Source organism: Calypte anna, chromosome 7 (genome assembly GCF_003957555.1).
Source record: "Calypte anna isolate BGI_N300 chromosome 7, bCalAnn1_v1.p, whole genome shotgun sequence".
Lineage (NCBI taxonomy): Eukaryota > Metazoa > Chordata > Aves > Apodiformes > Trochilidae > Calypte > Calypte anna.
Genome location: NC_044253.1, coordinates 12,774,730 through 12,788,033, shown reverse-complemented (window position 1 = coordinate 12,788,033; position 13,304 = coordinate 12,774,730). Strand labels below are relative to the sequence as shown.

At 34.5% G+C, this 13,304-nt stretch overlaps 1 protein-coding gene across 3 annotated transcripts in view; it reads left to right on the top strand.

Annotated features, from left to right (window-relative positions):
* The window catches only part of PTPN4 (protein tyrosine phosphatase non-receptor type 4), a 109,297-nt gene that overhangs the window by 52,659 nt on the left and 43,334 nt on the right, over window positions 1–13,304 (top strand). For all 3 annotated transcript variants that reach the window (XR_003987733.1, XM_030453947.1, XM_030453948.1), the window contains 6 exons: window positions 1,861–1,905; window positions 2,152–2,204; window positions 4,333–4,453; window positions 5,545–5,632; window positions 6,779–6,867; window positions 12,550–12,613. Coding sequence is in view for 2 of the 3 variants with exons in the window: in XM_030453947.1 (XP_030309807.1) it covers window positions 1,861–1,905; window positions 2,152–2,204; window positions 4,333–4,453; window positions 5,545–5,632; window positions 6,779–6,867; window positions 12,550–12,613 (460 nt within the window). In the remaining variant the exon portion in view is untranslated. The remainder of the gene's footprint in view (window positions 1–1,860; window positions 1,906–2,151; window positions 2,205–4,332; window positions 4,454–5,544; window positions 5,633–6,778; window positions 6,868–12,549; window positions 12,614–13,304) is intronic.

Genomic DNA, 13,304 nt, shown 5'->3' with positions numbered 1-13,304 from the left:
CCTTTAAGACCATGAAATTATATCAAAAAAGTAAAATAAAATGAAGGTGCAGCTGCAAGTACAGAATATTTTTGTCCTGTGTTTTTGCAACCATAAATATTTAAGATAATTGAGTTGTTAAGCTTATTTGTAAAGAGGTGCTCAAGCTAAGTGTGTGAAATGTAATCTTTAAATATATACATTTAACTGTAATTTATTGGTTGGTAGGTGTTTTAGAGGTAAAGTAATTTTGCTTTTTCTTAGTCTCTTTTTGTTTCAGTATATGTTTTCAAGTGGAAAATAAAAAAAAAGTATTTTGAGATTTATAAAGCATTAATAATGTCTCAGTTTTAATTTACTAAGTTTAATACCTCAAATGAGGCTTCTTTCTACTCTGATCAGTTACAGAACCTCTAGGTTTTGTAAGGAGTTGAACACATGGGCTGGTATTTTTGGTTGTCAGTTTGCAAGTGTTTTCCCTCATTTTCCTTGGAAGTTTGAAGTTGTATTATGTGTAACAAAGTGATTTATTTTGGTTTTATTTTCTTACTGCAGGTTAATACTTGGAAATAATTTAGCATATGGTTTTGGATGAAATTGAACTAGGTGTTTTTTATAAGTAATTTTGAGTGTTTATAATGAGTGGGTATGGTTGACTGTATACTTTTGAGTCAGAACTGCAAGAAGAAAGCTAGATAATTTTTAAAATAATAGTAATGCAAGAGGTCCCAAAATAGAATGAACTTAAAAGAAAAGAGGAATTATGTTTAAATTTTCCACTCAGTGAAAATTTTTTTGAAAAAAAAGCATTAGAGCCTAGATTCTACAGCTGCTTTTATGCCCTGTTATAAAGGGGTTTTCCTGGAAGTTTAGGCTTTTGCTGACATCCTTCCTTCTCAGTAAATCTCCTGTTACCCCTCTTCAGTCTCTGTCAGTGAAGGTTTATAGCAGGTGTGATTTACCACTTGAAATAAACTTTTTTTTATACTTGTTTGAAAGTGTTGAAAACCTTTGAGTGAACAAAAGATTTGTTCTGAGACCTTAACAAAATACTTGTTTTTTACTGGAGAAGCAAAGGAAGTGATTTAGAGGGAAATCTGTTTGCAGTTTCAGGTTTGTTTGGGATTTTTAAGTAATGGTGTTTCTGCTGCCATTGTTGGGTGGGAAATAGTTCTCATTCTAAAGTGTTTATCTGTTCCTTTTGCTGTTTCCATCTCCTGTGTGACTGAAAAGAGTGAGTCTGGGAAGACTGGATTAATTTCTAAAACAAGTTTTTCTCACACCATAATTAAATAAAACTTCAGAAGTTGAAGTCAGTTGGAAGGCATTTGGCATAATGGAATCCACAACATTGATTATTTTGCAGTTACATTCCTAAATAAGATTAGGTCTTTTCATTTAAATGAAAAGATTAATAGCAAATATTCAGTGAGAATAAATTAATTTTATCTGCCTGGAGTTCAAGTCATTCTTATTAAAGCACCTCCATACACAATTGCAAGCTTCCACTTCTGGTTGCCATCTTGAATAATTCTTTTATTCCAAGTATTCATCATGAAGGCAGGTTTTTTTTTCCCTTTTATAAACTTTAAGTTCAAAATGAATACTGGAAAATAAAAAAGATGGAATCCTTTGCATTCTTTTAGTGAAATATATTGTATAACTTCATAGCGTGTAAATAGAATCATTTACAAAGTTGTATTATTTTACTAATCACAGTTTAATTTCTTTTCCATAAAAGAGTTTCAGAAATAGCATGCAAAATGTTAAGTTTTTTTTTTATTTATTTAGTTTTGCACTAACTGGAAGCAAAATGCATCAAATTGAGGACAGTTGATAATTCTATGTCTAATTATACTTTTGTTTGTTTTTTTTAATAAGGTACCAGTATTTTTTACAGATTAAACAGGACATTCTTACTGGAAGGTAGGACATTCTTGTTGTGTTAAACACTAAATGCAGCTTTGGTTGATAAAAAGCTAATGGTGAGGGATTTTACCTGCAAAAATAAAAATCTATTTAAAATAAATTGCTATTTATGCAAGTAGAAGTGTTTATAATAATCACCTGTCCAAGTAGTTCATAGTCTCTGAAATATTAGGCTTTTCCAAATACCCAAATTTCATATGAAGTATGTAATTTTATTTGTTTCTCATTTTTAAAACAAAATAGATTGCCCTGTCCTTATAATACTGCTGCTCTTCTGGCTTCCTATGCTGTTCAATGTAAGTATAATTAATATTCATGTACATGTTAGTAATGAAATCCATAAAAAGTAGTATAGATTAGTATTTAAGTAATGTAGCTTCTATAGCTTTACATTGTGATGTTTGTGGTCATGGTGCTGTTTCCCTCATGATTAAGAAACTGTGGTTGGTGGCTTTTCTCTCCCATCATGTTTTGCTGAATTTGATGTGAAAAAAATAGCATTAGTGCTCTCTGCTTTCCTTATCTAAAACTTTGCAGTTAAATCCCCCCCAAACAACCCTCTTGGATTGCTGTGTGTTCTGAAGCATGGTGTTGGGTTTTTCTGGAGAACAATACTAAAGCATCTTGTAGGCACCTAAACATTTTTAGCGTAATATACGCTGAATTTCCAAATAGATGTAGAAAAGGGAATTCTGTTCTTGTCAGGCCCAAGAGTCCAGTACCAGTACTGTAAATTTTAAGCCATGCAGTGGGTAAATGTCTTGAAGACTGCCATTTACTCCTCTTCCTCTCTCCTCATTTTGTTTCATAAACTTAAATTGTGGGGAAAAAATACAAACAAACACAAGAACCACCCAAGTAAGACACTGTTCAGCACTTAGTTCGTCAAATGTGTGATTTACAGAAATTCAGTTTCATAAACAATCCCCATATATCCATCTGTATTCGTGTTTTTCTGCTGCTAAAGATACCTAAATCTGCATTTAGTACTATGAATACTTTGTATGTGTCAGAGAAATAGTGTCCATGTTAATGTTTTCAGGGAAAAACTATGCAGTAGTGGTAAAGTTCTGTGCATAGTTTAAGTGGTCATCTTTTTCTAGATCAATCAGTGGAGCAGTTGCTCTTAAAGAAAACTCCCAAACTCCAGCTACTTGGAAATAGATATGAACTGCAAGTGAACTCCATGCCTTAGGGGTTTGCCTTAGAAGAGATTAAGTATTTGATGGTGAAGCAGGCACTGTGAAAAGTTAGTAAGGTTTTAATCATTTGATAATATTTGTCAAATACTGTAGAAGTGGTGGGTGTGCACAGTGCATCGTTACATTTCTGTGAGATCACCCTGCCCTCAAGTTCTTCAGTGTGCAGACCTCTTCCTGATGATTTTCTGTTCATGTCTGTACTGAACCCTCTCTGGGTTTTGCTCATGGGATTGTTTATAAAATACAGGTACATAGCAGACGTAGATCTCTCACTCCTGTGTTCCCTACAGTGGGTTTTAGCAAGGCATGCACTCTGTTACGAAACCTGGTCCATTTCCCAATTTTTAAATTATATAAACCAGGATCTGTTTCTGGTGATTTAAGTGCCACAAACTTCTGTCCTACCTTTCCTTTCCTTGCTTACCCTCCTGCTCCATGGTTGCCTTCATCCCTGCTGTCAGTTCTGATGTGCCCCATAAAAGTATCAGTAACCATGCAGTGTTTCTGGGAACTTCCCAGTTTTCAGAGGTTCTCTTACTTTCTATCATTTTAAATTGCTGATATTTAAAGCAGAATTTTTAAAAATTATAGTTAGCCTCAAATTCTGTATTTTTATCAGATGTTGGTTTTGTATGTTTTTTATTCTGACAAGAGTTGTGGTTTTACTTTATTTTTTAAGAAAGTGTTAGGAATTACGTAGATGCACTCTTTTCAGTAGTTTCAAGTAAACTAGTTTCAATGTAGGTATATATATGTCTAATTTTTCCATACATACAATTGAATGTACAAAAAAATATTTTTCTAATGCTTCTAAATGTGTCTTGGTGCAGAATGAGTTAGTGGGTTTTGCAGATCTTAATGAAGAAATAGCAGTTGTACTGTTAAGCATATGTATATTGTGTGATCACATGAAAGCAAGCAAAGGTAAAATAAAATATGAAATACCTTGAAATAAATTTATTAGTTAGACATTATGACAATGTTTATGAATTGAGTATTAAAAATTAAGCATTTTATAAACTTCCTTTATAAATACCTACTCAAGCCTCTTTTTAAATGATCTCCATGTTATTAATTGAAAATCTCACTGTTTATTCAGAAATTTCTCTTTTTTTGTTGTAGATCATAAAGCATGTGGGATCAGACTCTTGTGAATCTGGGGGCATTGCACAATGCCAAGTACATCAGTGATAAACAATAACTTCTCTTTTTAATATTTTAGCCGAGCTGGGAGACTACAACCATTCAGAAAACTTGCCAGGCTACCTCTCAGACTATTCTTTCATCCCTAGCCAGCCTCAAGACTTTGAAAAAGAAATAGCAAAATTACATCAGCAGCACATGTAAGGATTTATGGTAGAAGATATTGTCTGGCTTTGTCAAATCCTGACTGTTGGTGCTGTGCTATTACATTAAAAAATGAGTATTTTTGTCATGTAAAGTTTCTGAGTTTGATTTTGTTTTGTTTTTTAAGAGTACGTTTAATGTGGTTTTTGTAGATTGTCTGTATAACAAGCACCATTGATACTTGCACAGATAAAATATCTATGGCAGAATGAAAATGAAAATAAGTGCAAAAAAACCCATGTTAATAGTACAGTGAAAACAGTATTTGGGTGTATTGCATAGGATATTAAGTGAAGCAGAGTAGAATTTCCAAGTTTTTTTGTTCTCTTTGAGAATGCTCTGTGCATAAAACCTTTGTTTTCATGGTGCTCTCACCTGTAACCAAGTTACTTTAGAAGTAACAAAATCCTTTTCTTCAGTATCTGCTCTTGGCCCGTCTGTGACCTTTTACTACTGAGAAAAAGGTGATGAAGCAATGGAAAATATTTTTTTTCAGTGTATAACATTGTGGTACTTTTTTCACTGAATGGTTCCTTTTAGCACTTAAGTGCTTTTTGTTAATTTTAACATTTAACAAAATTAGCATTAAACTAAAACATTTGCTTAATTGGGGCACGTTGTTGGCTTTAGAATCTACTGAATCTTGTGTTACGTTTCAGCCAGAGGTTTAGCAAATTTTGCTTGGCAGGGTAAAGAAATGAAAGGGAGCTGATGGTAATTTATGAATGACCCCTGGAGAGATATTGCTGCTATCAATAGAAAAGAAGGGACTGCAAAAGTGATTTCCATATTACAGAGCTCCACAGATATTTAAGTGATACAGTGCATTAGAAATAAAATGTTTGCATTTACAAGATGTATTGCAGACTCTTGTCACGACTTTGTCTATGTGGAAGCATAAGCTGTTTTCTGTTAAGATTTTTGGGTTCGTCTCTTTATGGCGAGAAAGGAAAGTCAGATTTCAGAGTGGACTTAGAAGCAGTAAAAAGAATGCAAATTTTCTGTTTGAGCTCTGTAGGGACTTCTGTAGGGAGTCAGATGAGGGAGTTTAAGTTAGGATGTTGCTAATTTAACTTCTTTCTTTCAGAGGGTTGTCTCCTGCAGAAGCAGAGTTCAGTTATCTCAATACAGCACGTACCTTAGACCTTTATGGAGTTGAATTGCACTATGCAAGGGTAAGTTTGGATGAACTGGTATTGCAATGTGAAAGTGGATTCCTCTGAAATATATGGAGAAATAAATTTTTATTTTTAGTGAGCATTCTTGGCCTCTGCTTAGAAGAGAAAAAAATTAAATATTAGGTTTTGACTGTGATTTACCAATTTCAGTAACCACTACTTTGGTCTGGTGAAGGTATTTCTTTGCTTAAATTTGGGCTTAATTATATGTGTGTTGTTTGGGTTGTGCCCTGTTGGCCTTAATGCCAGTTGTCTTGACTACTGGTGCATAAATAAAATGTTCTTATTGAATGTGCTTTTGATATTTAAGGATCTGTCAACCTTGAAAAATACTGAATTTGGTTTCTATTAGAACCAAATGATAAATCATCATTATATAATATCAATGTTAATGTAAGATGAGCATTCTATAATTTGAGAAGTGTCAGTTTTATCTGGTTAAAGCAAGCAGCTCGAGCTTAAAGAAACTTAACCTGTTAGTATAGTGATACCATTTCTGCACTGCCTCTGAATATAATAATTTTTAGTAACCAAGACATCTCTGTTTTTCAAATATTCTTGTCCTGCTCCATAAGGTTAGAGAAACTAGAATTTGAAATATCCTGCTTCACTGCTCTTTGTATCCCACTGTTGTTGCAGATATAATGAGAGATCCTATAGCAAACGTTTGATTAGAGTGCAAAAATTTATCAGGAAAAATTTGCTATTTAAATACACTTACAATATTGTTTGTCTTAGAATCTCTTGTTCTGAGATTGCAGTTTCTTTTCAGGTAGGAATTTAAGTTGCTGGTTGCTTTTAGTATAGCAAACATCAGGCCAGTCTATTAATGATGTTATTCATATATGATCCTAGAATATTCAATATCATGTATTTCTTCAAAGCTGGTGGAAGACAGAATGTAACATAAATTAAAATTCTGTGGTAGCTTACAAAGAACTCAGAGCAAACATTCAGGCTTGTCCCACATGAGAAGGGGTAATTTAATTCTTATTTGTCTTGCTAAAACACATTTTCTTCCATCGTAATTGAGATCTGTTTTACTGTGGTAATTGTGATTTAAAAGAACATGACAATGAATATGTATAAAGTTTCAAATATATTTATATTCTTCTTCAAGAAATTTTTTCTTTTCTTTTCAAGGATCAGAGTAACAATGAAATAATGATTGGCGTCATGTCAGGTGGAATACTAATTTTTAAGAACAGAGTACGAATTAACACTTTTCAGTGGTAAGGATGGCTGTTAATGTTTTTGTTTCATGTGTCAAAATATGTTTTTACCACTGTCAGTGTCATACATTTTAAAAAAAGAGAAACTTCTTTGTAACATTTGAATTTGGAATTATTTGTCTTACACTGTGGGTAATTTACAATGTGATTTTGTCCTTTTCTGCATGCTATGCTGTTTAATCATTTTAGTGTGCACTACAATGAATCTAAATATTTTCTTCAGGTATTTGTAAGCATGCTTTATATTTAATTAGCTGTGTAGCTGTCTTCTGTTTAAGAGCCAGTATTATGGTCTAGCTGACAGTCTGTTAAGAGTCATTTGAACTTCAGTCACTCTCCAGGTTAATATTTTTTTCTTATTTGTCTTTTTAAATGCACCTTAATTGCAGTGTTAAATTTAATATTAGTATGGCACTTGAGGTTAACTGAGGTGGAACATTCAGGATATTGCCATCTCTTCATCCATAGATAATAATTTTCACGATAAGGATTTAAAAGTGCATTTCTTGCAGGAAACTGTCATTTATTTCTCCTCTTAACTAAAATAGCTTTTAAAGCTGTTCTGTAAATACGGGGTTATCCTCATTAAGTCCATGCCTAAATCTTAAGTTGAGATCCCGGTCTTATTTCTTCATGTAAGAACGAGAGAGACCTAAGAGGAATTCTGTTCTGCTCTGTAACCTTCCCCAATGTCACCTTCCCCAGTGCTTTTTTTCAGTTCTTCCAGAAGTAATTTTCCTTTGGTTTCAATTACTGGCTTGGAATCCACTTTGACAGCTTTACTTACTACATACATTGTTGAGTATGCTGTAACAGTATTCTGAGTGGGTGAAGTCAGCCATATAAAATTATCATAATAGACATTAATTTACTAGGCACAAAAGCTGTTCTCTCTGGAAAACGATTAAAAGTTTTGCATTTTCCCTGGATACTGATTTTGCATTTTCACTAGCTGCTGATGTGATTGCTTGGGCAGTACAGCACTGGACTTCTCTAAAGTTCTAGTCTGGTGTGTTGTCTTCATATGGACATAGTAAATTGGTTACTGCAGTTGAAACTAGAAAAAACTTTTCAGTTCAGATGGATGCAGGCATTTGAAATACTTGGTTTTTAACACAAGGTAAGATCCATTACATATAATCAGTGACCTGTTTTCTCTTAGTAAGTTTTCTTGCAGTGATTCAAGTTGTTAATCAGAGTCTTGATTTTTCCTACAGCCCCAAGAATTTCAGGGACGCTCTGGTCTTCTGAGCTAAGCTTAGTCTCAAGCTTTCTTGTAGGATCTTGCATATTCTGTGGTATACCATATTGAAAGACAGTGTTAATGGTGAAGTTCTTGGTAGATTTTCACAGAGAGAGAAAAGACAAAGCTGTGACATAAGTGTTAATGCCATACTGATTGAAAATGGTAGACATTTTGCCTATAAGCATTCAAAGAAAAGTACACCTGAGGCAGCTGCATGTAAATTTTCAGTCTCCATGGTTAGCTGGGTAAATTAAAAGTGGATCTTGTAATGATAAGTCTGAAATTACCACACTTGTCAGGCTGATCTGCCTTTGTAATAGTGACACGTTCTAAGATAGATACTCTTCACCTGGTAAGAGTTTTGAACTGTTAGAGCCATTTCTGGGTTAAAGCTGCTTTATAAATGCAGTACTGTAGTAATCAGGAAGGTTTTAATTCAGACTACTGATGCTCTTTTAGGAAAAACACTAATAGTGGAAATAGGTTCTGTAAAACACACTGGTAAATTACTGAGTACATACCAAGTAAGTTATAATTAAGCTGTGTGTCCCCACTGGAAGCTAGAGGTTTCTGTGAGCCCCACTTCATCATGCCAGGGATGCTGATCTAAATTCTTAGTGTGGTTATTGTGTGTGTGTAATTACCTAAACAGCTCTTCTTTGTATTCAGCTGCATCAGCTGACATCAGAGATATTGATTTCTTCCTGTGAAGACTTGAGTACTGACATAATTCATGTTCACAAAAACACCCCTCCAGGACACCCTTTCTCCTTCTTTGTTCTGTTATAGACTTTCTTTTGCTGTGAGGCTCTGAAAATTCTCACAATATAGCTCAAAGCCAGACCTCTTACCTTTCCTTTTTATCTGTAGTCATGCAGCTCTTTAGTGACACTCATACTTTCCTTGCTTCCACTTTTTCTTGACCATGTGCAACTGGAGCTGTGTAATGTCTTCCCAATGCTTTATAAGTCCAGTGAATGTTTAGATATCCCTTTTCCAATACTCCTGAGCTGAGCTTTGAGACAGCTGGGAGGAACAGACATGCATGCTTACAGGAAGAAATAAAGGTTTATCTGTATTGCTCCCTTTTATTTTGATAGTATATCTAAAATGCATACTGTGAACTTTATGATCACATCAGGAAATGAAGCAGGAGGGAGACAAGGTAGGAATAAGGCAAAACAAAATAGCCTTTTATCCAGTGTGTCCTGACTTGATCTTCCTGTATTATGGGTAATTCTTCTTTTCTCCAAACTGTGCTCCCAGGTATAGAGATCTGGGAATCCAGGGAGCAGCTCTTGCCCTTGAAGGCCAAAGGAGAAGCTTGAGAGGGTAGAGACACTTTCTTTTGCCTGTATTTTACAGTTGATGTATCCTTGGGAAGCTTTGTTGCCTTTTGCATCCATTGACAGGTGCTGTCAAATTCCTAGCTTTATCCCTGAATGCTTAGGTAGTTCCTCCTTGGTTTTTTGAGGCTACTTCCACATCCTGTACATCCTTTTGTGTTTGAGCTCAGTCAGCAGTTCTGATTTTGCCCAAACTGGCCTTCTCTCATGCTTGTATGTTTCCTAGCAGATTGGGATTCTTGTGGATTGAGAAGATTGTCCTTTTCATATTGACCACCTCTATTCAGTTCCTGTGACCCAAAAGGGAGCTTCCAACAGATTTTGCCCACCACAGCTCTGAGCAAGCTGGAGTTTCTTCTCTTGAACTCCAGGGATGTTAGTCTTGCTGCATCCCTCCTTACTTCCCTCATAATCTTTAGCATCACCATCTCACAGCTGCAGGACTCACATTTGTCCTGACCTTACTAAATCAGGACAATCCTTCCTTCTTTGTGAGTTGTGCTACCAAAAGCATCTTCCCTAGGCTGAACCTGTATCAAAGTCTTGGTCAATAAATTTGCTGAATTGCTTGTGTCCTTCCTGGCAAGGCCTGGAGTAGTAAAGTCCTTTGAACTAGGGCTTAATATCATGAGACTTCTTCCACACACATTTGAGTACAGACCTCATTTTAGGCTAAGACTTTTAAATATCTCTGGATATTTAGGATATTTTAGATTTAGGATATTGTAGATGACTGGAGATTGGATGGGTTGCACCAGGAAATTAATATCAATGGTTGCCTGTTCTCTACCATTACATTCATATGGACTCTTGTGGATAGTCAGAGAAAGGAAATGGAAACAGACCTGTGTTTTCCTTTGGCTGAGTATGGATCTGCGTATTTAATGACTAGCAGGGTATTAACAGTGCATATGAATTCTTTGCTTTTTTTTTAAAAAAAATAGCTGAGATTCAGCTTTGCTGAGTCATTTCTTTGTACTTGAATGGTGACTTGTAGGGGTTGAGTTGGACCTTATTGGCTAATGTTACAGTTTTGAGTCTGTTCCAAATGGTTTCAAGCATAAAAGGCAGCTGACTTTGCCTGAATTACTGGATGAGATGAAAAAACTGTTCATAGTTTTATAATCCTCCTTTGTCTTTAAATCACCAAAGGCAGTAATTTCCTTAGCAGAACAGGGAAGAAAATGAGTAAAAAGTAGTATTTTTATAAATTGAATAATTTCGATTTATTTTCAGATTATCTGCTGGCATGCTAAACAAATCTGATATGTTAGAGAGCGTGTGCCCTTCAGTTTTTTGAAAAGGTGTATACTAAAGTGTTCTTTTAACTGCTCTATCTATGCCCCAGAATTTCAGAAAGTCACAATAAACTCATTGTTAACTGTAGCCTAAACAGCATTATACAACTTTTTTGTTTTTTTTCACAGGCTGCTATAATCACGAATGTCTTTCCTATCCAGTAAATTTACTACCCATCCCTGATTATTCCTAAGCAACTGTTTGTCACAGGAAGTGCTAGGATAATTGCTGCATTGCCAATGGAATAATTTGATTTCAGTTTCTAATGTAGTTTCTAAGACTTGAGAAGCTAACTTCAGTACCAACAATTTGTTAAGGACTGGGAGAGAGGGGGACCAAGACAAAGTTACAGCTGCTGTGTTTTTATTTTATTTTCTTAACCAGTTGCAAAGCTAGGAAAGGAAAAAGAAATGGGAAGATTTAAATCTTCATAAGTTTAAGGCTAATAGTCACAGACTCCCTTTTTGTTACTGCAGGTAGAAACTCTGTCAACAAATTAAAATATCCAAGTTAGGTTGCTGTTTTGAATAATCCCCCGGAGAAAAAATTTCCCAGTTGGACTTAGTTAAGAAAATAATTTCTATATATAGGTATGCAAGTTAGGTGTCTGTTAATGTTTTGCTTCTCATTCCTCCTTGTCTAGAGGTGTTTTTATTCAGCTGGGTGATTAATGTGCAAGTAGTAATTCCAGTCACTGCTGAAGTCCCTGTATATTTTTCACGAGTGTGTTTATCTCAAAAGTTGTATCACTGTCTTCAGTGACAGGTTTGTTGTGGTTTGGGATGCTTTTTTCTTGCCCATATAATAACTTGAAGTACAGAGACCACATTAGTAAGGGTGCTTTGTATGAGCATGCTGTGTAAAATGTTGATTTGTAACCCCCGAGGAGTTTGCTGTGTAGTTTTCTGTGAGTTAACTCACAGGTCTCCTTTCAGTGAGATAGCATTTGGATTTAGTGCTCTAGTTTTGAAGTATCAGTTGTTTGTTTTCAAAATCACAGAAGTTACTTAATTTTTTTCTTGTTACAACTGTAAACTTGCTTATATTCTTGACAAAAATAGTACTCCTGTGTGTTTAATAGAATATATACAATATTCTAATATTGAAGGTCTTTGAAAAAGTATGTAATTTGATCATGCCTTTTTCCACTTAGCGTTGTAGCAACCATCCAAAATTGTCTGAAATTACTGTCAGCATCTCATGTTTGTAGAAAACCTGCAAAACAAAAAAGTTTTTTCCCCTGTCATGTGGTATTTTAGATTTCTTTTCCTCCTCCTTTTGTTTTGTTTTTGTTTTTTAACTTTATAAATAACAAGATCACAAGTCCTTATCTGTGCTTATATCTTCTCGTAGCTATTTTACTAAAAAAAGTTCTGGTTATATTATAAGACATCAGAAGACCACAGGGAATGTCTGAGGAATCAGGTGGACTTCAAAGTATTTTCTTATTCTAAAGGATAATGAAAGTGATCTCAGAAAAGTGAGCATCTGGTTGGAATGACTTGGGGATAGAATAGCTCTTTGGAACTGGGAAAAGATACTTAAATTAGCAACTGCCTTTGGTTTAGGATGAAAACAAGTGAATTTGATAGATAATATAAATATATGGGTCAAAAATTTCAAATTATGCAAGCTATTTTATATAATCTCTGATACCATTTTTGTCTATGAAAATGTCATGGAAGTGAAATCTGTTCTCTCTAGGAAGTATATTTTCAGTAGGTTTATTTAAGCCTCTAACAATATTTCTGTGTGCTGTGTTTAAATTCTGTGATTTTATTTTTTGTTTAGGTTGAAGATTGTAAAAATTTCTTTTAAGTGCAAACAATTTTTTATTCAACTTAGGAAAGAATTGGTGAGTACTGTCTTAAATTTCATGTAAAAAAATGAGAGCAATGGAGTTTCTCCATACTGCATGTCTGCATTATATTGACTGGTATTATATTGACTCTGGCCTTTATTTGCAACTAAAAGTCCAGTTCATCAACATTCTGGCTCTCTCAGCTCTCGAGCACTATAATGCTTTATAAGACTATTAAAGTTTTGTTTACTGTATATTTTAGATACATTTAGTTTATCATTTTTATTCAGGATATGCAAGTTGCTTGTGTAAGACAAATGTTGAAAAGTTTGAAAGTAAATACTACATTTAAATTTCAGAAAAAAAAATTAAAGGTAACGTGTAATGCTGCCTCAGTTATGTATGTGTTTATAAGTAAATGTTTTATTAAAACATGCTGATTTTAATTATTGAGATTTAGTAATACAAGTCAGATTTATTACGTTCAAACAGAAGAGATAAGAATATCTTTGCAGTTTTAAATTACATATGGTAATTTCTTACGCCTACTTCTAAATGTGTTGAGGAAAGACTTGAAGTTCTCTGTGAAGAATGTGTGTTTCACTGCTTGTGGTGTGTATTTGCTACCCTATGAAGCACCACAGCACGCGTGCATGTTTAGTTCAGTGAGAAATTAATTGTTCCACACCTCAAACACGTTAGTCTAAACCCATCACAGAAATGTCACTGGGGAAGGATGGAGGAA